Genomic DNA, 24,823 nt, shown 5'->3' with positions numbered 1-24,823 from the left:
TGTATTTCGAGACTTCAGGAGGAAAGCAGCATCTTGGAAACACATTTCCAGTCAAGTGGGCGTGTCAATTTGGTTTTACAAAGATTTAATTAATGACACCAAAATCCAAACACTTCAAACGTCACCTTCATACAGAACCCTGCAACCTGCGGTCGCTCGTTATTGCTGCTGAAGTACATTATATAATTACTGTTTGGGTTCGGGGGGGGGGTAAGTGAACGGTCGAAGGTCAAAGAAGCACCGGCTACGTCTCCATCCTATAGTTACATAAGATCTGTGTGGAAAAAAGCTGTGACAGAACCCCGCTGTTATTTTCTACATTCCTCAGGACTTTAGCTCCATCTGGACGTTTGGCCATTAAACGTTAAACACTAAACTTAACGCGTGTGTTGCAGCTCTCGAGACTTTCCTCCGAGGACACTTCAGAACATGCCCACTGAGCACACACCTTGTAAAACTCATTTTTATTGAACGATCATTCAGAGACTTCATACCTCACTCTTTACATACTTTGTTTAAGTTTATATATTATGGTTTTTGCTTTAATGATATGGTGGTTTTTCTGATTCTATAATTTCAATTTCATTTCCTGAGGTAATTTCCTCAGTTTGGTTGAAGGAGAGCTGAAGGAGAAATATGTTTTTAACCTTGGTTGTAAACGCCGTGTGATAGTCGACTGTGTTTTTAGTGAATCACTGCACAGCTCAGCGATGTGGAAAATGAACACATGAGGTAAGTATTTTGGTTTTAATATTGTGAAACAAAACTTTTCCAAGTCTGTTTTCCCGTCACAAACTAGACCAGGAGCTGAAATACACAACTTTTTCCATTTGTCACCAACACTGAGCGACTCCAGATCCTCGAATGAAACACTTCCTCACCACATGTCAAACGGACATTTACGGGAAATTATTCAATCAACTGGAAAATATTGAGGAAAATGAAATGCTATGGAGGTTATGAAGCGCCACCTTCAATGAACAAATTGGAAAAGACTTAATGATCCTTGCTAAATACTCTTAAGTGCTCAAACTTTCAAAAATCCTGTTTAACAGGCGAAATGCTGATTTCTCTGACACCCAGAGCAGTAAACGTCTCTGGTAGCAAACACACCAAACCGCAGAATGCCTTTACAATGTTATTATAGTATTAAAGTGGTTTAAATAAGCTTATTAAAGTATTGACTCCATTCACACCACTTGTTTTACCCATCAGAGCAGAAGAAGTCTGAAATGTTATGGAGTGTTTTTCTCTCACATGTGCATTTGGCCAGTTTGTGTTAGATTATTAGACCGAGTGTAATTTAGTTTGTTGTTCTGGAGCCTGTGATCATATAATCTGAGTTCACTGCAATCACACCTGGGATTGATTCTCCTGAATCAGCGGAGTCAGGGGAGGAAAATGAGAAAAGTGCAGCCTCTTGTAGAAAATTAAATAAAAGTTGGTCAGGGGTCGAGTTTTCTGGTGAGAAGAGTTTTTTTTTACTTCAGTCGAATTCTCGCTTCAAAGAGCATCAAGAGCAGCAAGAGCATCAATCACACGTAAAAAATATGATCATAGTATTAATTAGACATAGACTGTAAATAAAAATGGACGTAGACTCCGGATCCGTAAAGTGAAGCAAACGCGGAAGTGCCTGAAACCTGTATTCTCTCAAGCGTCTGTGAGAAAACGACTCTTCTCACTTGACTTATAACGTCAGTAAATATTTTCCTCAGGAGTTTTAAGTCTTAAACTTCAACACAGCATGATGTTCATGCTAAGACAAAAATGTCAAACAGGAGGCTTCAGAACAGCAGGTAATAAATACTCACATCTCATTGGAAAAAGTGTGAAGAGGATTTTTTCAAATGCACAAACATCTCTACAGCCCGTGTGCCTATAATTAACAATGATTAACATCTTAAACCAAGTTCAGAGATCATGCAACTTTAGAGACTAAAACAGGAGAGAGGCTTCGTGCAGTAAAAACATCTAATGTGATTTTCCATATTTATTTAGGAGATTTTCTACAAGAAAGAGAAACTGGTTCAAATGTTTTGTTGCCGACAGAGTGACGTCTGCGAAGACTGTGAAGAATCTCAGGCATTAAATCAAGGACTTCATCCAAGTGGAGCGTCTCCAGCGCAGATTGGACACACAGAGCGTCCAAGAAGTGTCAGAGGAACAATGGAAACGAATCCAACCAATTCCCTTTGTGCATCTTTCAAGATGTCTTCTCACAGGTCTGACGCTGCCTGTGTGTGACGCGTTGTTTCTGCTTCCTTTATCTGTCTCGCTGTCTGTGTGAGTCTGGATCTCAGGCGTTTCAGCTCACGACCAGACGGCGAAGTCACATCTGTTGAAGGTCTCAGTTTACGACTGTGCAGAGACGTATCGCTGAGAAGAAGATCAGGGTTTAAACACCAATTTACAAAAATCCCCCATCCTCTTTTCACGTCTTCGCGTGTTTCGGTTAAATGTGTTTTGTCGGGCCGAGATCCGGGAGCGGGCTAAGACGCAGCGTAATTTTCCTGGAGTCACTCAGAGAGTTGTTGCACGCGCTCGTGACAAGAAGCATGAGGCGCTGGAGCTGCGGCACAAAGAGACGCTGTTACATGCAGTCACAGGAGGTGTTGGCAGAATCTGCTCTTCATCCTTCCACACAGGACACACTCACTCAGCCGCGCTCATGCACTATTCATAACACCGTAGCATCGTCTTGTTCTTGGATTCATCCCAAACCAAACACCGTCGATGAAAAGGGCTTTGTTACTCAGGGGCAACAAACATGAGATAATTGGGGAAAACTAGAGTGATTTTTATTCCCACTGTGGAACTTTTGAAGGCACTTTATTCTGGATAATGGATTTAGACTTGGTAGTAATAGAGATTGTTGTTTTTTTTAAACACGGCCATTGCTAAATCCATGTGTGTGTACAAAATAACTCAACAATGCACAGCTGGATTTTCACTAAACTTTTGGAGCTGATTGGTCAAAGTCAACACATTTTCTAAGATATCTTCACAAACAATAGAACTAAAGAGAATAGGGTAGTATTTAAAGGTATTTTCTATTCATCCTCTGGTTTTTGTATCTATATTATTTTATTACTGGTCAGCACTTTGGTCACGACTGTAGACACGACCTGAAGCTTACAAAGAACAAAAGTTGATTTATGATCACATGGTAGGAGTGATGTCATCACGCACGATATCAGAGACCGGACCTGCAGATGATCAACCAATCATTGACCATCACGATATTTTGGTATTTTGTTTTTTTTACACAGAATTTCTTTGAACCTTATAAAGATTTCAGATTTTTGACAGTTACTATCAGATTGAACTTTATTTGTCTCTGTTTTTATGTCCATAAACAACATATTTGTCAGAAAAGTATTTGTATTTCTCCGTTAATCTTCAGCACCATCGTCCTTTTGGAATCGTCTCCTCTTTTTTACTTATATTATACTTTAGATTATTTTATTGTAACACTGTTATGTTGCAGTTTTAGTCCATAATTTGATAAAACTGTGTTTCAAGTACAATTCACTATGACGCTGCCTCTTATGATCCTACTGCTGCTGCTTCTTAACCTCCGTGTATCTGTCCGTCCTGGACGACTCATCCTCTCGTCTCAAGTTCTTCATAAATACATTTTTCAGTCAGGTAGAGAAAAACCCCAGGAACTCACCCAGAGGCTTTAAAGGTCAGTGTCTCCTCATCATAGATCAACGCTCTGTGATCACAGGTGAGGGCGTTGGAGGATGCTGACATCTAGTGGTCCGCCGTGCAACAGCAACATCTCATCACTGCTGAAGCAGGAAAAACCAGAAGTAAATGAAGAAACGAAAACTCAGGAAACATCTGGAAACACTGTGACTGAGCTGCTGTGCTCAAAGTGGACTTTCGGTCTCCTGGGACAGAGACGAGTCATTCACCGTGACAGTTCCTGAAGGAAATACATCATCATTTACTTGACGTGTGTTTGCTTTTCAATTTTAATGAGAAATTATCAACAGAATAAAACCTAAAAAAGACACAACATTGTTGAATTTATGTAATTAACCTCCATTGGCCTCTCGACACACTGTGTTTAATAGATTAAATAAATTCATTAATCATCAATAAACGTGGCTCGAATACTCCGATGGCTCTGATCAGGTGTGAGAGAAGATTTCAGCCAATTTCTTAAAAATTATTCATGTCAATCAATCACATTTTATTACTCTAGCTCATATCCACAAATTGCAATTTGTCTCATAGCGACATCCTCGGTTCTTAAGCCTCAACAAGGGCGTCGAAAAATGTTAATGAGGAACATCAACAAAATAAAACTGTTTACAACTTTGATCAGATAAAACAGTTTGTAACATAATGGAAACGTCCTGATTTGTCCTTTTGAATTATGGTTCAAATAAGCATTTCCTGACATCACTCGGAAAAACAAAATGTCCTAACTTCATTTAAACGGGCCGTAGCCTTCAGAAGCGGCAGCTGACACGATGATTCAAAGCTGTTATTATCGTCCCAGAGGAGAATAAAGGACAAACAAACACCACTGAATATCACAGAAGTTTATTTTAGCCGCTGTCACTCAGACGACTCATGAAGTAAATATCAGTTCACATCGAGGTGTGTCTCCGCTTTGTTCGTCATCGTGCTTGTCTTTACATCACTCATATGCAAAGTCATGACAACAGTGGTATCAGACATTCAGTCCAGTCGTCCATAGAGAGACACACACACACACACACACACACACACACACACACACACACACACACACACACACACACGTGTGAAGTGGAAAATGTTTATTTTCATGTTAAAATAAAGAAATGATTCTTTTTAACAAAGCAGCCACAAGATTTCAGAAGTGAACAAAAAAAACTTGAGGCATATTTTTCTGCACATAACTTGGAAATATTTACAACTTTGACTTTTCTGTGTCAAAGGACAGAGCAGCAGCAGATCCACTGATGATGCTGTGTCACACAGGAACACACAGGGAGGACGGTGGACTGGACACTGTGTGACAGCTGATCTCAGAGCAGCTCACCTCCTCTGATTCCTCTGGAGCTCTGTCTCCACTCTGCCTCCCAGCAACAAGGCCCAGTCAGAGCCGCTCTACACACAAGCTGCTGCTGCTTCAGCCTCTGGATCATCAGGACACAGCTCAGCCTCCGTCCACACACACTGTCCTCTCCACACTGTCCTCTTCACACTGTCCTCTTCACACTGTCCTCTTCACACTGTCCTCTTCACACTGTCCTCTTCACACTCACCTAGAGAAAGATCACAGTCTCCATCTGTTGAGAGAAGAAGACATCAGTGTTGACAGAGACTCACTTCATCAGCTGTGAGTCAGTGATGCAGCACATCCAGTATAAAGAGCAGCAGGGACTTCAGTCCTGTTCAGAGGTGGAGCAGCTTCCTCTCTGCTTCATGTTCACGTGTTGGAATGAACACGCTAAGAGCTGCACACACTTTGACCATCACGTGTGTTTCCTCTGCATGTGAAAGTGCAGAGTGGACACTTGAGAGGTGGATTTCCTGCTGTTACAGGTGAAGACATGTGTCACATAAAAGGGGCGGGGTTTACTGCGTATGACCAATCACAGACATGGACAGTTTGACTGACAGCAGAGTTTGAATCCCATGATGTGGTCTCTATGATGAGCTTTAGTTGGACACACACTGTCTCTGAGGACACACTGACTCTGAGGACACACAGTCTCTGAGGACACACACTGACTCTGAGGACACACTCTGTCTCTGAGGACACACACTGACTCTGAGGACACACTGTCTCTGAGGACACACTCTGTCTCTGAGGACACACACTGACTCTGAGGACACACTGTCTCTGAGGACACACACTGACTCTGAGGACACACAGTCTCTGAGGACACACACTGACTCTGAGGACACACTCTGTCTCTGAGGACACACACTGACTCTGAGGACACACTGTCTCTGAGGACACACTCTGTCTCTGAGGACACACTCTGTCTCTGAGGACACACTGTCTCTGAGGACACACTCTGTCTCTGAGGACAAACACTGTCTCTGAGGACACTCACTGACTCTGAGGACACACTCTGTCTCTGAGGACACACACTGTTTCTGAGGACACACACTGAATCTGAGGACACACTCTGTCTCTGAGGACACTGTCTCTGAGGACACACTGTGGTGCAAACCTCTGACGTCACTACTCAATAAAAACACATGGAGCTATTTTCAGGGACCTGACTGAGAGCATCTGGTATTTTGGTGACAGGATGAGTCTGGAGAGATTGAGATGTACTGGGTGTGTTAGTGGCTGAGATCAACTGAACCAACCAGACGTTGGTTTAAACTTCTCTTCTCCGTCCCTTTAAGGAGAGTGTGCACCACACAACAGTGGAGAGTCACGCTGGTCAGTGGGCGGAGCTTTTATACGGGTTGATCTCCAACTTAACCAGCTTCGGAGCAGGTTAGCCGTTCATCATCAGTTACCATGGTGATTTAACCAGAGAAGAAGTGAACGAGCTTCGTAGGACTGAAAAAACTAAACCTGAAGTTAACCTGATAACCACAAATCCTGCTTCGTAGTACAGACCCTGGATCTGTACTGTGATACTGACTGTGTTTAGCAAAATACTGATGAAAGCAGCGTGGACTGACTCCAAACATCTACTGACCTCAGAGTCTCCAGGTGACAGTCTGAACTCTGCTTTAGATCAAGCAGCTCCTTCACTTCTGAGTACTGCAGGTTGTTGTAGCTCAGATCCAGTTCTCTCAGATGAGAGGGGTTTGACCTCAGAGCTGAAGCCAGAGAAGAACAGCTGATCTCTGACAGACTGCAGCGCTCCAACCTGAATAAAGAATAAAACTTAACTGTAAATTAAACTGAGTTCATGTGTGAAAATAACAAATATTCATGTCAGCACAGACTCATAACATGGAAGATAAATATGAATCAGACATGTTGGACTAAAGACGAGTCCTGATTCAGTAACAATATATTATTTGGATCCGGTCTCTGTCCTGCAGATCAGTTTAGGAAATCCAGAACTAAACACAGATGAGTTTTAACAAGTAGCTGAATATTTAAAATGTCAAATTAATTCATGAATTCAAATTATGTATGAAGAGGAATTATGTTAAATTAGAATTAAATGAGATAAATCGTGTATAAATGTTGTATTATAGATATGAGATCTACAAAAGTCAGTCAGTGAACTGACCTCAGAGTCTCCAGTCGACAGGTTGGACTCTGTAGAAAACCACACAGCTCCTTCACTCCTGAGTCCTGCAGCTCGTTGTAGCTCAGATCCAGTTCTCTCAGATGAGAGGGGTTTGACCTCAGAGCTGAAGCCAGAGAAGAACAGCTGATCTCTGACAGACTGCAGTCCTCCAACCTGAATAAAGAATAAAACTTAACTGTACATTAAACTGAGTTCATGTGTGAAAATAACAAATATTCATGTCAGCACAGACTCATAACATGGAAGATAAATATGAAATCCGACATGTTGGACTAAAGACGAGTCCTGATTCAGTAACAATAGATTATTTGGACCCGGTCTCTGTCCTGCAGATCAGTTTAGGAAATCCAGAACTAAACACAGATGAGTTTTAACAAGTAGCTGAATATTTAAAATTTCAAATTAATTCATGAATTCAAGTTATGTATGAAGAGGAATTATGTTAAATTAGAATTAAATGAGATGAATCGTGTATAAATGTTGTATTATAGATGTGAGATCTACAAAAGTCAGTCAGTGAACTGACCTCAGAGTCTCCAGTGGACAGGTTGGACTCTGTAGAAGACCACACAGCTCCTTCACTCCTGAGTCCTGCAGGTAGTTGTAGCTCAGATCCAGTTCTCTCAGATGAGAGGGGTTTGACCTCAGAGCTGAAGCCAGAGAAGAACAGCTGATCTCTGACAGACTGCAGCGACTAAACCTGGATAAAGAATAAAACTTAACTGTAAATTAAACTGAGTTCATGTGTGAAAATAACAAATATTCATGTCAGCACAGACTCATAACATGGAAGATAAATATGAAATCAGACATGTTGGACTAAAGACGAGTCCTGATTCAGTAACAATATATTATTTGGACCCGGTCTCTGTCCTGCAGATCAGTTTAGGAAATCCAGAACTAAACACAGATGAGTTTTAACAAGTAGCTGAATATTTAAAATGTCAAATTAATTCATGAATTCAAGTTAAGTATGAAGAGGAATTATGTTAAATTCGAATTAAATGAGATAAATCGTGTATAAATGTTGTATTATAGATATGAGATCTACAAAAGTCAGTCAGTGAACTGACCTCAGAGTCTCCAGTGGACAGGATGGACTCTGTAGAAGACCACACAGCTCCTTCACTCCTGAGTCCTGCAGCTCATTGTAGCTCAGATCCAGTTCTCTCAGATGAGAGGGGTTTGACCTCAGAGCTGAAGCCAGAGAAGAACAGCTGATCTCTGACAGTCTGCAGCTCTTCAACCTGAATAAAGAATAAAACTTAACTGTAAATTAAACTGAGTTCATGTGTGAAAATAACAAATATTCATGTCAGCACAGACTCATAACATGGAAGATAAATATGAAATCAGACATGTTGGACTAAAGACGAGTCCTGATTCAGTAACAATATATTATTTGGACCCGGTCTCTGTCCTGCAGATCAGTTTAGGAAATCCAGAACTAAACACAGATGAGTTTTAACAAGTAGCTGAATATTTAAAATTTAAAATTAATTCATGAATTCAAGTTATAAATGAAGAGGAATTATGTTAAATTAGAATTAAATGAGATAAATCGTGTATAAATGTTGTATTATAGATATGAGATCTACAAAAGTCAGTCAGTGAACTGACCTCAGAGTCTCCAGTGGACAGGTTGGACTCTGTAGAAAACCACACAGCTCCTTCACTCCTGAGTCCTGCAGCTTGTTGAAGCTCAGATCCAGTTCTCTCAGATGAGAGGGGTTTGACCTCAGAGCTGAAGCCAGAGAAGAACAGCTGATCTCTGACAGACTGCAGTCCTCCAACCTGGATAAAGAATAAAACTTAACTGTACATTAAACTGAGTTCATGTGTGAAAATAACAAATATTCATGTCAGCACAGACTCATAACATGGAAGATAAATATGAAATCCGACATGTTGGACTAAAGACGAGTCCTGATTCAGTAACAATAGATTATTTGGACCCGGTCTCTGTCCTGCAGATCAGTTTAGGAAATCCAGAACTAAACACAGATGAGTTTTAACAAGTAGCTGAATATTTAAAATTTCAAATTAATTCATGAATTCAAGTTATGTATGAAGAGGAATTATGTTAAATTAGAATTAAATGAGATGAATCGTGTATAAATGTTGTATTATAGATGTGAGATCTACAAAAGTCAGTCAGTGAACTGACCTCAGAGTCTCCAGTGGACAGGTTGGACTCTGTAGAAGACCACACAGCTCCTTCACTCCTGAGTCCTGCAGGTAGTTGTAGCTCAGATCCAGTTCTCTCAGATGAGAGGGGTTTGACCTCAGAGCTGAAGCCAGAGAAGAACAGCTGATCTCTGACAGTCTGCAGCTCTTCAACCTGAATAAAGAATAAAACTTAACTGTAAATTAAACTGAGTTCATGTGTGAAAATAACAAATATTCATGTCAGCACAGACTCATAACATGGAAGATAAATATGAAATCAGACATGTTGGACTAAAGACGAGTCCTGATTCAGTAACAATATATTATTTGGACCCGGTCTCTGTCCTGCAGATCAGTTTAGGAAATCCAGAACTAAACACAGATGAGTTTTAACAAGTAGCTGAATATTTAAAATGTCAAATTAATTCACGTTTCAGGTTATGAATGAAGAGGAATTATGTTAAATTCGAATTAAATGAGATAAATCGTGTATAAATGTTGTATTATAGATATGAGATCTACAAAAGTCAGTCAGTGAACTGACCTCAGAGTCTCCAGTCGACAGGTTGGACTCTGTAGAAGACCACACAGCTCCTTCACTCCTGAGTACTGCAGCTCATTGTAGCTCAGATCCAGTTCTCTCAGATGAGAGGGGTTTGACCTCAGAGCTGAAGCCAGAGAAGAACAGCTGATCTCTGACAGTCTGACGTCCTTTAACCTGAATAAAGAATTGTGGCAGTGGGGTATGGTTAGGGTGCCAACTGCTGGACAACAGGGAGGAGTGGCTCAGCCGGTGATCCGACATCTGTGCAGAATCAGGTGATCAGGGCAATCAATAAAAGCATGCTTGTAACCTGGTTCTGGCGCTGGTAGTAGGCTGGCGTCCTGAGAACAGAGAGGAGCGGCAGACGCGGGGACGTATGTGTGCGTGGATTGAAAGACACCGCTAAGATAGAGAATTGTATATATATATATATGTGTGTGTGTGTGTTGTTGCCGAAGGAAGGCAACGGAAATAAAAGACTGAACAAACGCCATTCGCTCCTCCCGTCCTTCCCCGGAGTGGGCTGAGTATCCCACAAGAATAAAACTTGACTGTAAATTAAACTGAGTTCATGTGTGAAAATAACAAATATTCATGTCAGCACAGACTCATAACATGGAAGATAAATATGAAATCAGACATGTTGGACTAAAGACGAGTCCTGATTCAGTAACAATATATTATTTGGACCCGGTCTCTGTCCTGCAGATCAGTTTAGGAAATCCAGAACTAAACACAGATGAGTTTTAACAAGTAGCTGAATATTTAAAATTTAAAATTAATTCACAATTCAAGTTATGAATGAAGAGGAATTGTGTTAAATTAGAATTAAATGAGATAAATCGTGTATAAATGTTGTGTTATAGATATGAGATCTACAAAAGTCAGTCAGTGAACTGACCTCAGAGTCTCCAGTCGACAGTTTGGACTCTGTAGAAAACCACACAGCTCCTTCACTCCTGAGTCCTGCAGCTTGTTGTAGCTCAGATCCAGTTCTCTCAGATGAGAGGGGTTTGACCTCAGAGCTGAAGCCAGAGAAGAACAGCTGATCTCTGACAGACTGCAGTGATCCAACCTGAATAAAGAATAAAACTTAACTGTAAATTAAACTGAGTTCATGTGTGAAAATAACAAATATTCATGTCAGCACAGACTCATAACATGGAAGATAAATATGAAATCAGACATGTTGGACTAAAGACGAGTCCTGATTCAGTAACAATATATTATTTGGACCCGGTCTCTGTCCTGCAGATCAGTTTAGGAAATCCAGAACTAAACACAGATGAGTTTTAACAAGTAGCTGAATATTTAAAATGTCAAATTAATTCATGAATTCAAGTTATGAATGAAGAGGAATTATGTTAAATTAGAATTAAATGAGATAAATCGTGTATAAATGTTGTGTTATAGATATGAGATCTACAAAAGTCAGTCAGTGAACTGACCTCAGAGTCTCCAGTGGACAGGTTGGACTCTGTAGAAAACCACACAGCTCCTTCACTCCTGAGTTCCACAGGTAGTTGAAGCTCAGATCCAGTTCTCTCAGATGAGAGGGGTTTGACCTCAGAGCTGACGCCAGAGAAGAACAGCTGATCTCTGACAGACTGCAGTGATTCAACCTGGATAAAGAAATGTGAATATTTGAATGTGTCCTCCTGTTATTGTGGATCGTCATCATGTCAACACAGACTCTCAACATGCTGCTGACCTCAGTCCAGTCTGTGACCTGAAGATAAATATCACATCAGACATGTTGGACCATTGTTTCATTCATCACCTTCTTCTCTGTGTGTTTGGTCACTGAGTAGGTTTGTGTCATTAAACACTGTTTAAAGTAGAGATGGCTCCTGACAGTCACTTCCTGTTTGGTTCTATACTCATCAACTGTCCAACGTGCTTCAATAAGAACGTGTCTTCTTGTTGAGAACCTGAGGAGGACGAGTGCTCGGCCTCAGTCCACATGTTATTCACTGACACTAGTGATCAGGAGCAGGTGTGTGCAGGTGAATGGAGTTGGGCTGATGAGGTGGACGTGACTGACAGGCTGGGTGAGGGACAGATGACTGAGGGACAGTGAGCAGAGCAGAACTGAGACAATTCAGTTTAAATAGATAATGACCAAATAAGAAGGAACGTTGGAAAAGTGAACATTCAGGGATTTAAGGACCTGACCTCAGAGTCTCCAGTCGACAGTTTGGACTCTGTAGAAAACCACACAGCTCCTTCACTCCTGAGTCCTGCAGCTCGTTGTAGCTCAGATCCAGTTCTCTCAGATGAGAGGGGTTTGACCTCAGAGCTGAAGCCAGAGAAGAACAGCTGATCTCTGACAGTCTGCAGCGATTCAACCTGAATAAAGAATAAAACTTAACTGTAAATTAAATGGAGTCCATGTGTGAAAATAACAAATATTCATGTCAGCACAGACTCATAACATGGAAGATAAATATGAAATCAGACATGTTGGACTAAAGACGAGTCCTGATTCAGTAACAATATATTATTTGGACCCGGTCTCTGTCCTGCAGATCAGTTTAGGAAATCCAGAACTAAACACAGATGAGTTTTAACAAGTAGCTGAATATTTAAAATGTCAAATTAATTCATGAATTCAAGTTATGTATGAAGAGGAATTATGTTAAATTAGAATTAAATGAGATAAATCGTGTATAAATGTGGTGTTATAGATATGAGATCTACAAAAGTCAGTCAGTGAACTGACCTCAGAGTCTCCAGTGGACAGGTTGGACTCTGAAGAAAACCACACAGCTCCTTCACTCCTGAGTCCTGCAGCTTGTTGTAGCTCAGATCCAGTTCTCTCAGATGAGAGGGGTTTGACCTCAGAGCTGAAGCCAGAGAAGAACAGCTGATCTCTGACAGACTGCAGTCCCACAACCTGGATAAAGAAATGTGAATGTTTGAATGTGTCCTCCTGTTATTGTGGATCGTCATCATGTCAACACAGACTCTCAACATGCTGCTGACCTCAGTCCAGTCTGTGACCTGAAGATAAATATCACATCAGACATGTTGTACCATTGTTTCATTCATCACCTTCTTCTCTGTGTGTTTGGTCACTGAGTAGGTTTGTGTCATTAAACACTGTTTAAAATAGAGATGGCTCCTGACAGTCACTTCCTGTTTGGTTCTATACTCATCAACTGTCCAACGTGCTTCAATAAGAACGTGTCTTATTGTTGAGAACCTGAGGAGGACGAGTGCTCGGCCTCAGTCCACATGTTATTCACTGACACTAGTGATCAGGAGCAGGTGTGTGCAGGTGAATGGAGTTGGGCTGATGAGGTGGACGTGACTGACAGGCTGGGTGAGGGACAGATGACTGAGGGACAGTGAGCAGAGCAGAACTGAGACAATTCAATTTAAATAGATAATGACCAAATAAGAAGGAACGTTGGAAAAGTGAACATTCAAGGATTTAAGGACCTGACCTCAGAGTCTCCAGTCGACAGTTTGGACTCTCCAGTCCAGCACACAGCAGCTTCACTACTGACTCCTGCAGCTTGTTTCTACTCAGATCCAGTTCTCTCAGATGTGAGGGGTCTGACTTCAGAGCTGAAGCCACGACTTCATAGTGAGTCTCTGAGAGTTCACAACCACCGAGTCTGTAATTAAAGAAAATATCAAATCTGTGAGAATAAAATCAGAAAACACAACATTCATACAAAACGTGATCATGTGACCCTCACCCTGGTAAATCCTCTTTTTGCCTCATGAACATTTTATCTTAAAAACACCTCAAGAGAATCCTTTCAGATCTGGTACAAGCTTCATTCAGACTAACAGAGGAACTCATTAGATTCAGGTGGTCAAAGGTCAAAGGTCAAGGTCACAAAACATGTTTTTGGCCTCTTAAACACGACATCTCAAGTCTGTCTTTAGGGAATTTCTTCACATTTTGACCAGTTGGACTTAAGATAAACTGATTACATTTCAGTGGTCAAAGGTCAAAGGTTACAGTGACCTGATATTATTGTGAATGCAGTATGTCAGGAACCTGGAGGGACTGACACTGCACTGGTTGGTGGTGGCGTACAAACTCTGGGTGGTAATTCTAGTTTGACAAGAAGGAAGAATAAACGATATTTCCAGTTCTGCTTCTTCAGTTGAAAGGAACAGTCAGTGATTCATCCAAAACACTTATTCAGTGATTGTCTCCAGCAGGGGGCAGATCATTGGAAGAGGCAAACAAACGTGTTGTTGATCTACAGCAAATTAATATTAACATAAGTCAAAGAAACACGATATGGGAGAGTATCTGAGAGAAAGTAACAAAACAAAAAGAACAACCGATGAAATTAAAAGATGGCAGGACATAAGAAGTAGAAGAAAAGAAAAACTGGCTCATAATAAAACTTCTGCAAATAAAACAGGTGGGGGGCTGGTGGAAGAGATGCCTCTGACCAATATTGTGCAGGAGGTGAGAGCCGTGTCCTCTGAGGCACGAGTGCTCAGACACAACACTCGGGCCATTGTAGCGCACATGGAGCGCACACCAGGCAGCTGGTCAGCTGTATCTGGTGACGATGGCCATCAGTGCACTGACAAGAGAGGGATTATTTATGCTTCTTTCAATACAACATGCTAACACAAGCAGAAAAAACCTGTTCTCTCCGTCTTCTTCCATGCTGTCTCCCCCTCACCACAATAACTGCAGCCGTCTGTGCATAACGCTATGCAGATCAGCCCCCGCCTTTAAAATGTGCTAAATATAGACACGGTCACAACCACTGCAATTTTTTTCAGGCTTTGTAAATCACATTACATGTGCTAAATTAAAGTATTTGCATCTACTCCTCCCAAATATTTGCACACTCGGGGAGAAACACCCCAATATTGTATATTCATTCATGCAAACGTACTAAATGAACAGTGCGTGTTATTCTGCATGAATCCTCAGTGCGCACCGTTAGTAGATCAGCTTGCATGTTTTTACACAAGCAAACCTTAAGTGGATCAGGTCCTATGTGTATTTGAAGAACGACTCATCTGCACTGATTCAACATGTTATTGATCATGTCTGGACTCACAGAGCCTTCCTGCAGTTCCTCACAGCTGGGATCAGTCTCCGTCGACCCTGGTTTGATGTGTTGAACTTCTCCAGGTCCAACTCATCCAGAACCTCCTCTGACATCTGCAGCATGTAGGCCAGAGCTGAGCAGTGGATCCCAGAGAGTTTCTCCTTTGATTTGTTCTCTGACGTCAGGAACTGTTGCATCTGCTGATGTACTGAGTGGTCGTTCATCTCAGTCAGACAGTGGAAGATGTTGATGCTTCTGTCAGGAGAAATGTCATCACTCTGCATCTTCTTCAGGTTGTTGATGATTCTCTGGATGATCTTTGGATTGTTCTGTGTTCGACCCAGCACGCCTCCTATGACTCTCTGGATGATCTTTGGATTGTTCTCTGTTCGACCCAGCAGGCCTCCTAAGACTCTCTGGTTGGACTTCAGACTGAGGCCGTGAAGGAAGCGAACAAACAGATCCAGATGACCATTTTTACTGGTGAGGGATTTCTCCATGGTTCTCTTCAGGAGGTCATCCAGGGAGAAGGTGTCGTCTGTGTTCCCATATGTTTCCAAGAAGTTCTCAAGTTCTTCTGTGTTCCTCTTGGTGTAACAGTGGAACATGTAGACTGCAGCCAGAAACTCCTGAACGCTCAGATGAACAAAGCAGTAGACTGATTCCTGGAAGATCACACACTCTCTTCTGAAGATCTCAGTACAAACTCCTGAGTACACCGAGGCCTCTGTGACATTAAGACCACACTGCTCCAGGTCTTCTTGGTAGAACATGATGTTTCCTTCCTCCAGATGTTTAAGCGCCAGCCTCCCCAGCTTCAGAAGAACGTCCCTGTCAGCCTTCGTCAGCTGCTGTGGACTCGTCTCATGTCCTCCACCGTACTTGTTGTTCTTCCTCTTTGTCTGAACCAGCAGGAAGTGTGAGTACAGGTCAGTCAGGGTCTTGGGCAGCTCTCCTCTCTGGTCTGTGGTCAACATGTGCTCCAGAACTGTAGCACTGATCCAGCAGAAGACTGGGATTTGACACATGATGTGGAGGCTCCTGGACGTCTTGATGTGTGAGATGATTCTGCTGCTCAGCTGCTCATCACTGAATCTCCTCCTGAAGTACTCCTCCTTCTGGGCGTCAGTGAAGCCTCGTACCTCTGTCACCCTGTCAACACATGTAGGAGGGATCTGATTGGCCGCCGCAGGTCGGGAGGTTATCCAGACGAGAGCCGAGGGAAGCAGTTTCCCCTGGATGAGGTTTGTCAGCAGCACGTTGACTGATGACCTCTGTGTGACCTCAGACACGACCTCCCTGTGGTTGAAGTCCAGAGAAAGTCTGCTTTCATCCAGGCCGTCAAAGATGATCACAGGTTCACAGACAGCGAGCGTCTCTGCCGTGAGCTTCTGTAATGTTGGATGGAAAACACGGAGCAGCGTGAGAAGACTGTGCTGCTCGTCTTTCACCAGGTTCAGCTCCCTGAACGAAAGCACAACCAGCAGACCCACATCTTGGTTTTCTAAACCCTCTGCCCAGTCCAGAGTGAACTTCTGCACCGAGAAGGTTTTTCCAACGCCAGCGACGCCGTTGGTCAGGACGACTCTGATGCTGCTCTGCTGGTCAGTGAAGGCTTTAAAGATGTCGTGGCACTTGATGGGAGTGTCGTGGAGGCTCTTCATCTTGGAAGCCGTCTCAAGCTGCCTCACCTCATGTTGAGTATTAACCTCTTCACTCTGTCCCTCTGTGATGTAGAGCTCAGTGTAGATCCTGTTGAGGAGGGTTCTACTTCCTGTTTCCTCAGTTCCTTCAGTCACATGTTCACATCTCCTCCTCAGACTGATCTTATGTTGGTCTAAAACCTCCCGCAGACCCCGATCTGCTGAATGACAAGAAACAATGTGAGACTAAAGACAGAGAATCTGAGAATCTGCTGATTGTTTTCATCAGATACAGAAAAACTAGAGAAAATCAAAGCTTTTGAACTTTGTGCTTTTATAACCAAGTGAAATGTTGATGCTGTATGAAGGAACAAAATCAAACATGTGCTGTTGTCAGAAGTGAAGACATCAGCAGACACATGTACAGTGCTGCTCTGACCGGCTGTCTGAGCTCCAGCTCCTCTTCTGGATCTTTGTCCACACTGGGGACAGGAGGAGTCTCCTGAAGAACCAGACTGGTCCCAGTATGAGGTGATGCACTGTCTGCAGAACCAGTGTCCACAGCTGGTGGAGACTGGATCCTTCAGGACGTCCTGACACGAAGCACAGCGGGACGACTGCTCCTCCTCAGAAACATGACTCCTCCTCCTCTCTCTGTGAAGACATGTCCTGATAAGTCAAATGTCACAGTCACAGGTCGTCATCACTTCTGTCAAGGAGGTTTTGTTTCCACCCTGTATGTTTGTGTGTTGGTTCGTTAGTGGGATTATAAAAACCACTGAACAGATCACCAGTAAACTTGGTGAAGGATGTGTTCTGTGAACCAGATGTTCAGAGGACTGATGTTTATGAGTGAGGGAAATTTGCTGCAGATCCAAATAAAAATGAGTATGTAGTGAATTTCAAAGTGGTTTCATCAGGAGCGTGTTGGGCCTTGGTGGAGGTCTGAGCTCTTTGAGGGATTCTGAGAGATTAGTCACCAATTTCAATGAAGCTGTGTCCTAATGCAGGGGCCACACTAGAGGAAACTACATCCTCTTCAGATCAGTTCACAGTAGAAACAGTCTCTTACTTTGTGTGTGAGGGTCCAGGTTCATTACTGAAGTTTGGAGGAAGACCTTTGGACCGGTCACTCTTCAGAGACACACAGCTGAACTCTGGAGACTCTGCTCTGTCCTCTTCCTCCTCATAACCACTCATCTTCAGTCTGAGAGGAAAGACACTGACACTGACTGTGATCTCAAACACACACAATGAAGACAGGTACGTAAATTCACTTTTTCCTCAAATATAACAAAGTCAACCTCCTACACTGTCTCCCTGTTGTCATGGTAACCTGAGACAGTTGAAGGTTTATTGTGTTGGACTCAGTCGATCACAGTGTCGAGTATTTTAATATAAAGTATTTAAATATAAAGTATTTAAATATAAAGTATTTATATATAAAGTATTTAGATATAAAGTATTTTAATATAAAGTATTTATATATAAAGTATTTAAATATAAAGTATTTTAATATAAAGTATTTATATATAAAGTATTTATATATAAAGTATTTCAATAAAGGGTCTTTTCTGGGTAAAGAAAATCACATTTCATACAATTGAGATGAAACGAACTGGTGAAAACATCATGAGGATTCTTCTACATTAGATTTCTGCCAATAGTTCCCTTTCACCTGAATCTTACACACTGGAGCTTTAAGTATAAATCAATACGATCCTGCTGGAGACTGAGGTGAGGACCGCCTCTACTCATTTACATATGGACACAGAAATACACAAGACATGTATTTGGTTCTTATTTATCTATGTAAGTATTTCTGATTGTATTATTGATTTATACTTCAGTCATTGTGCTCCTCCATACTATTAGAGACAGAGGGACTCAGTATGTTTCTATGTCGCAGCAGTAAAAACTCGCTCTTGAACTTGTGACCACTGCGTCTCTGTCCAAGTGATTTTCAGCTGTCCCCATCGTCCCCAAACTTTTGTCCTGAAGCGGGAGAACAATGAACGCGAGGAATAATAGTGTGTGTGCCACGCAATGCATGAATGAATAATATGAAGGATTCATATGAATGTTGCTCGAACACTCACCAGCCTCAAACTTCACGTTTCCTCCTTCTGCTCCTCAAAGTTCAACTGAGTCTGAACACTTTCACTTTCACTGGTTCCTCCTCCTCTCTGCAGTTACTGGAAATCACGTGACTGTGTGTGTGTGTGTGTGTGTGTGTCTCTCTCTGTGTGTGTGTGTGTGTGTGTGTGTGTGTGTGTGTGTGTGTGTGTGTGTGTGTGTGTGTGTGTGTGTGTGTGTCTGTGTGTGTGTGTGTGATATGACTGTTTGCTCTCTGCTGTGTTAAACATTGTTTTGTCACTCGTTCATTTCATTGAATATATATATATATATTAGCATTAGCATTAGCTGTGTATATATATATATAGACCCTTTGAGACATCTCATTCCATTAAGAACCATCTTTTTTCCTCTCTCTTATTTCTATGTTCATTCCAGGTTTGTGTCAAATAAACCCCAGATGTTGAAATGTGTTGACCTGATCTAACTGTTCCACATTCATCTTTAAACCAGCCTCGCTCATCTTCTTTCTACAAAACATCACTACTTTAGTTTTTTCCACTGAAAACCTGAATCCCCATGAATATGAGCATTTCTCTACCATCCTGATTACATTTCATTTCTTCTCTTGGATTAGTGTTAAGTTTTTACCTCTTGTCCATGAAGCCCCATCATCAGCAGATGATGCTTTTCCTGTATCAGAACTTATGTCTGAGTACACATCCTTAATCATGATGGAAAAAAGTATTGGGCTGATCACACTGCCCTGAGGCGTTCCGTTATCTACCTTATACCTGGTCCATGTGGTTGTTCCCATCTTTACCTGGATATATCTATCAAAAATAAAGGTTTGAATCCAATTCAAAGTTCTTCCTGTTGTTCCCATTTTGTCTAGTTAACCATTAAACCCTCTTTCCATATATCATAAGCCGTCTCCACATAAAGAACTCTGCCATTCTAAATTCTTTCTTCATTTGAGCTTCCCTAGTTTCTGTCTCTGAACAGATTGGATCCATTGTTCCCCTCCCTTTCCTAAAACCACTCTGATGAGGAGATAACAAACCTCTCCTCTCTAGATGGAATGTCCTTCTCTCACCGATCATCCTTTCCATTATTTTTCCAACATCTAAGTAAGTGCTATCGGTCTGCAGCTCGTTGGAGTTGTCGGGTCCTTTCCTGGTTTTATTATAGGAATGATGATTGCTTCTTTCCAGCTCGTGGGTAATCTTCCCTCTTCCCATAATTTATTATATATCCTTAAAAGCTGGTGTTCTGTCTGTTTTCCCAAGTGTTTTAACATTATATAACACATTTGGTCTTTTTTCCCTGGAGATGTTAACCCAGTTTTTCCTGTGGCTCTCCTCATCTCTTGTAAAGTAAAAGGTGCATCCATCACACCACTCGTGCTTTCTCTTCTCTGTATAATCCCTGGATTTGCTCGTCTACTTTCTTCCCTCCGTCGCTTCCTTTCCTAGGTTAGATTGTCAGAACTGTGAATTTCTGCAAACATCTCAACCATTATTTCTGCCTTGTCTTCATTTGTTCTTTCTGTTTTCTCTCCAACTTTTAATATTGGGTACTGCCACTCTCTCCGGATTCCCCTCGTCTTTTCTTATCGTTCTCCATACATTGTTTATAGGAGTTGATCTGCCTTTTTTATTCCAGAATTCTCTCCGACTTTCTCTCTTTGCTTCCTTCACCACTTTCCTTACTTGAGCCTGTTATATTCAATGAGCTTTGTTAAATAGTGGGTTCTCTTTAATTCTTTAAAAACTCTATTTCTTTCTTTAATGGTTCTACTACACTCCTCTGTCCACCAGGGTGCTGCTCTCCTACTCATTGTCCCTTTGCTTCTAGGGATTGATAACTCTGCTGCTTTTCAAACAATTCCTCTGAACTTTTCTTCCACTTTTTCTATCTCTTGGTTTTGATCTATTTCCCCATTTCCCTCCTTACATAAGTAGTGAAACTGATCCCACCTAGCTTTACTGAATATCCACGTCACTTCTCTTCCTTCTACTTTCACTTCACGGTCTATGTGTATGTTACTGAATATTGGGTAGTGGTCACTTCTAATTGTTGAGTCTTCCCATACTTCCCTCTCACGTTTCCCTGCCACCTCACTTGAATCCAGTGTCAGATCTAGTGCTAGTCTGTCCTTGTATCTGCTTGAGTTAACTGATTTCTAGTTTCCTGCATGGGTTATAGTCATTTATGTTAAACTGTCCTTCATTTGTCCACATTTCTACCACAATGTCTTCTTCTTCTTCTTTTCTCTTACTGACATCTCTGAGGACATATGTTCCTTGATAAATCTAGTGCACCCCCCCTCTTTCCTATCAACCGCAGTATAATTGAGGATTCTAAAATCCAGATTTGGTTTCATGTCTCTTGCACACAAACATCGTCTGATACTGATTTATAATCTGATTTATGATGATTGATTCATACAGTTTTTGAGCTCTTGTCCATTTGCCACCAAACTCCTTGCATCATCTCTCACCTCCTCCCAAGTCTCTTCATTCATGTTCAGATGATTTGCAGCTGCTTGTACTATTGTTTTCTTTCCGTTTTTCATTTGGTTTCCATCGTAGCATTTATGACTCCTGCTATAAAAGTGACTCGTTTCTTTAACTCACACTTTGCCCTCTTGGTTGTTCTTGCTGTTTAATGTGTTGTTCTTCATTTGTGTGTCTTCACTCTCTCTCCTCTGATTCACCATCTTGACAGCATCTGTGATTTAGTTTTGTACCCTGACCTGTTGAATCTCTACCTCCCTCTTCATGAGTTCACATCCTCCATATGCCACACTATGGTTTCCTCCACAGTGACAACAGTTTGGTTCCATCCCTTCCCCACACTGTTCATCCTCATGATCCTCACCACATCTAGCACACCTTCTCTTCCTTCACATGTCAGAGCAGCATGACCAGATCTTTGACAGCTGAAGCATCTTACTGGTCTTGGTATATATTCCCTCTCTGTGTGTGTCATGTATCCCAACACTACTTTCTTTGGGAGAATTTCTTCCTCAGATTCCATCAATATGCTTTAAACACCTCTCACCTTCTCTAGAGGCCTGTAATCTCTGTGCATCCTTCAGTTTCCCACCTTTCAGATCTGTTTTCACCTCACTCACACCGTCACCACGGTCTTCACCTTGAATGATGCCCCCTGGTGGTGAGTGTTCATTAGTTAAAGTGAGAGCAGAGTGGAGGAGGACACAGAAACTCCAGCTCGGTACAAACCAACCTTCTGATCATTGAGCAGCTGTGAACCAGAGACAAACTGACCGGCAGAGAATTTTAACTTGAATGAAGTGGAAAAGTTTTATTTTCATGTAAAAATAATAAAATGATTAATTGAAACAAAACAGCCACAAGAATTTACAAGTGAATAAAAAAATCTGAGGTTTGAAAGAAACGTTTTCGTGATGATCAAACTGGATTTCGTGGTTTTCCTGCAGCAGTTGAATTAAATGAAGAATTGAAGATTGAGATTTTCGACCTTCTACCATTAAACAGTGAAACATCAAAAGTTAGAAACTCAAACTCAGGTCAGATCCATCAGCTGCGACTTTACAGAGAAGATCTCATCTGACGTCATTCAAGAAAACACGTCAAATAAAACTGTTCAAAATTAATTAAATAGTTTTAAACTATAAGAGGCTCGTCTGAACTCAGCAGTTATTTATTTATAACAGCGACTGCTCACAGCTTCATGTCCCCACCAGTAGATAGAATTTCACTTTCTACATTTGAAACTATAATATTTTTCTGCACATAACTTGGAAATATTTACAACTTTGACTTTTCTGTGTCAAAGGACAGAGCAGCAGCAGATCCACTGATGATGCTGTGTCACACAGGAACACACAGGGAGGACGGTGGACTGGACACTGTGTGACAGCTGATCTCAGAGCAGCTCACCTCCTCTGATTCCTCTGGAGCTCTGTCTCCACTCTGCCTCCCAGCAACAAGGCCCAGTCAGAGCCGCTCTACACACAAGCTGCTGCTGCTTCAGCCTCTGGATCATCAGGACACAGCTCAGCCTCCGTCCACACACACTGTCCTCTTCACACTGTCCTCTTCACACTCACCTAGAGAAAGATCCTGTCCTCCATCTGTTGAGAGAAGAAGACATCAGTGTTGACAGAGACTCACTTCATCAGCTGTGAGTCAGTGATGCAGCACATCCAGTATAAAGAGCAGCAGGGACTTCAGTCCTGTTCAGAGGTGGAGCAGCTTCCTCTCTGCTTCATGTTCACGTGTTGGAATGAACACGCTAAGAGCTGCACACACTTTGACCATCACGTGTGTTTCCTCTGCATGTGAAAGTGCAGAGTGGACACTTGAGAGGTGGATTTCCTGCTGTTACAGGTGAAGACATGTGTCACATAAAAGGGGCGGGGTTTACTGCGTATGACCAATCACAGACATGGACAGTTTGACTGACAGCAGAGTTTGAATCCCATGATGTGGTCTCTATGATGAGCTTTAGTTGGACACACTCTGTCTCTGAGGACACATACAGACTCTGAGGATACTCACTGTCTCTGAGGACACACTCTGTCTCTGAGGACCATCACTGTCTCTGAGGATACTCACTGTCTCTGAGGACACACTGTCTCTGAGGACACACTGTCTCTGAGGACACACTGTCTCTGAGGACACACTGTCTCTGAGGACACTCTGTCTCTGAGGACACTGTGGTGCAAACCTCTGACATCACTACTCAATAAAAACACATGGAGCTATTTTCAGGGACCTGACTGAGAGCATCTGGTATTTTGGTGACAGGATGAGTCTGGAGAGATTGAGATGTACTGGGTGTGTTAGTGGCTGAGATCAACTGAACCAACCAGACGTTGGTTTAAACTTCTCTTCTCCGTCCCTTTAAGGAGAGTGTGCACCACACAACAGTGGAGAGTCACGCTGGTCAGTGGGCGGAGCTTTTATATGGGTTGATCTCCAACTTAACCTGCTTCGGAGCAGGTTAGCCGTTCATCATCAGTTACCATGGTGATTTAACCAGATAAGAAGTGAACGAGCTTCGTAGGACTGAAAAAACTAAACCTGAAGTTAACCTGATAACCACAAATCCTGCTTCGTAGTACAGACCCTGGATCTGTACTGTGATACTGACTGTGTTTAGTAAAATACTGATGAAAGCAGCGTGGACTGACTCCAAACATCTACTGACCTCAGAGTCTCCAGTGGACAGTCTGAACTCTGCTGTAGATCAATCAGCTCCTTCACTTCTGAGTCCTGCAGATTGATGAGAGGGGTTTGACCTCAGAGCTGAAGCCAGAGAAGAACAGCTGATCTCTGACAGACTGCAGTACTCCAACCTGAATAAAGAATAAAACTTAACTGTAAATTAAACTGAGTTCTTGTGTGAAAATAACAAATATTCATGTCAGCACAGACTCATAACATGGAAGATAAATATGAAATCAGACATGTTGGACTAAAGACGAGTCCTGATTCAGTAACAATATATTATATGGACCCGGTCTCTGTCCTGCAGATCAGTTTAGGAAATCCAGAACTAAACACACATGAGTTTTAACAAGTAGCTGAATATTTAAAATGTCAAATTAATTCATGAATTCAAGTTATGTATGAAGAGGAATTATGTTAAATTAGAATTAAATGAGATAAATCGTGTATAAATGTTGTGTTATAGATATGAGATCTACAAAAGTCAGTCAGTGAACTGACCTCAGAGTCTCCAGTGGACAGGTTGGACTCTGTAGAAGACCACACAGCTCCTTCACTTCTGAGTCCTGCAGCTCGTTGTAGCTCAGATCCAGTTCTCTCAGATGAGAGGGGTTTGACCTCAGAGCTGAAGCCAGAGAAGAACAGCTGATCTTTGACAGTCTGCAGCCCTCCAACCTGAATAAAGAATAAAACTTAACTGTAAATTAAACTGAGTTCATGTGTGAAAATAACATACAAATATTCATGTCAGCACAGACTCATAACATGGAAGATAAATATGAAATCAGACATGTTGGACAAAAGACGAGTCCTGATTCAGTAACAATATATTATTTGGACCCGGTCTCTGTCCTGCAGATCAGTTTAGGAAATCCAGAACTAAACACAGATG

At 41.8% G+C, this 24,823-nt stretch overlaps 1 protein-coding gene across 2 annotated transcripts in view; it reads right to left on the bottom strand.

Moving 5' to 3' along the window:
* Positions 1 to 4,544: 4,544 nt before the first annotated feature.
* LOC138411070 (NACHT, LRR and PYD domains-containing protein 12-like) overlaps positions 4,545 to 24,823 on the bottom strand; it is a 55,410-nt gene continuing 35,131 nt past the window's right edge. Inside the window, exons 1-15 of one of the 2 annotated variants that reach the window (XM_069529463.1) lie at positions 17,706 to 17,975; positions 17,073 to 17,287; positions 15,000 to 16,851; positions 13,401 to 13,574; positions 12,674 to 12,847; positions 12,127 to 12,300; positions 10,853 to 11,026; positions 9,952 to 10,125; positions 9,406 to 9,579; positions 8,859 to 9,032; positions 8,312 to 8,485; positions 7,765 to 7,938; positions 7,218 to 7,391; positions 6,668 to 6,845; positions 4,545 to 5,237 (exon numbers count right to left, since the gene is read on the bottom strand). In XM_069529463.1, coding sequence (XP_069385564.1) covers positions 5,205 to 5,237; positions 6,668 to 6,845; positions 7,218 to 7,391; positions 7,765 to 7,938; positions 8,312 to 8,485; positions 8,859 to 9,032; positions 9,406 to 9,579; positions 9,952 to 10,125; positions 10,853 to 11,026; positions 12,127 to 12,300; positions 12,674 to 12,847; positions 13,401 to 13,574; positions 15,000 to 16,851; positions 17,073 to 17,287; positions 17,706 to 17,833 — 4,146 coding nt within the window. In that variant the 5' untranslated portion in view covers positions 17,834 to 17,975 and the 3' untranslated portion in view covers positions 4,545 to 5,204. Of the gene's footprint in view, positions 5,295 to 6,667; positions 6,846 to 7,217; positions 7,392 to 7,764; positions 7,939 to 8,311; positions 8,486 to 8,858; positions 9,033 to 9,405; positions 9,580 to 9,951; positions 10,126 to 10,852; positions 11,027 to 11,399; positions 11,574 to 12,126; positions 12,301 to 12,673; positions 12,848 to 13,400; positions 13,575 to 14,999; positions 16,852 to 17,072; positions 17,288 to 17,705; positions 17,976 to 24,823 lie in introns of those variants that run through there. The other variant, XM_069529459.1, reaches the window with a different exon arrangement.

Source organism: Paralichthys olivaceus, chromosome 1, assembly GCF_024713975.1.
Source record: "Paralichthys olivaceus isolate ysfri-2021 chromosome 1, ASM2471397v2, whole genome shotgun sequence".
Taxonomy (NCBI): domain Eukaryota; kingdom Metazoa; phylum Chordata; class Actinopteri; order Pleuronectiformes; family Paralichthyidae; genus Paralichthys; species Paralichthys olivaceus.
Note: the sequence above shows the minus strand (reverse complement) of the source record. Positions and strands in the feature narration are given on the sequence as shown.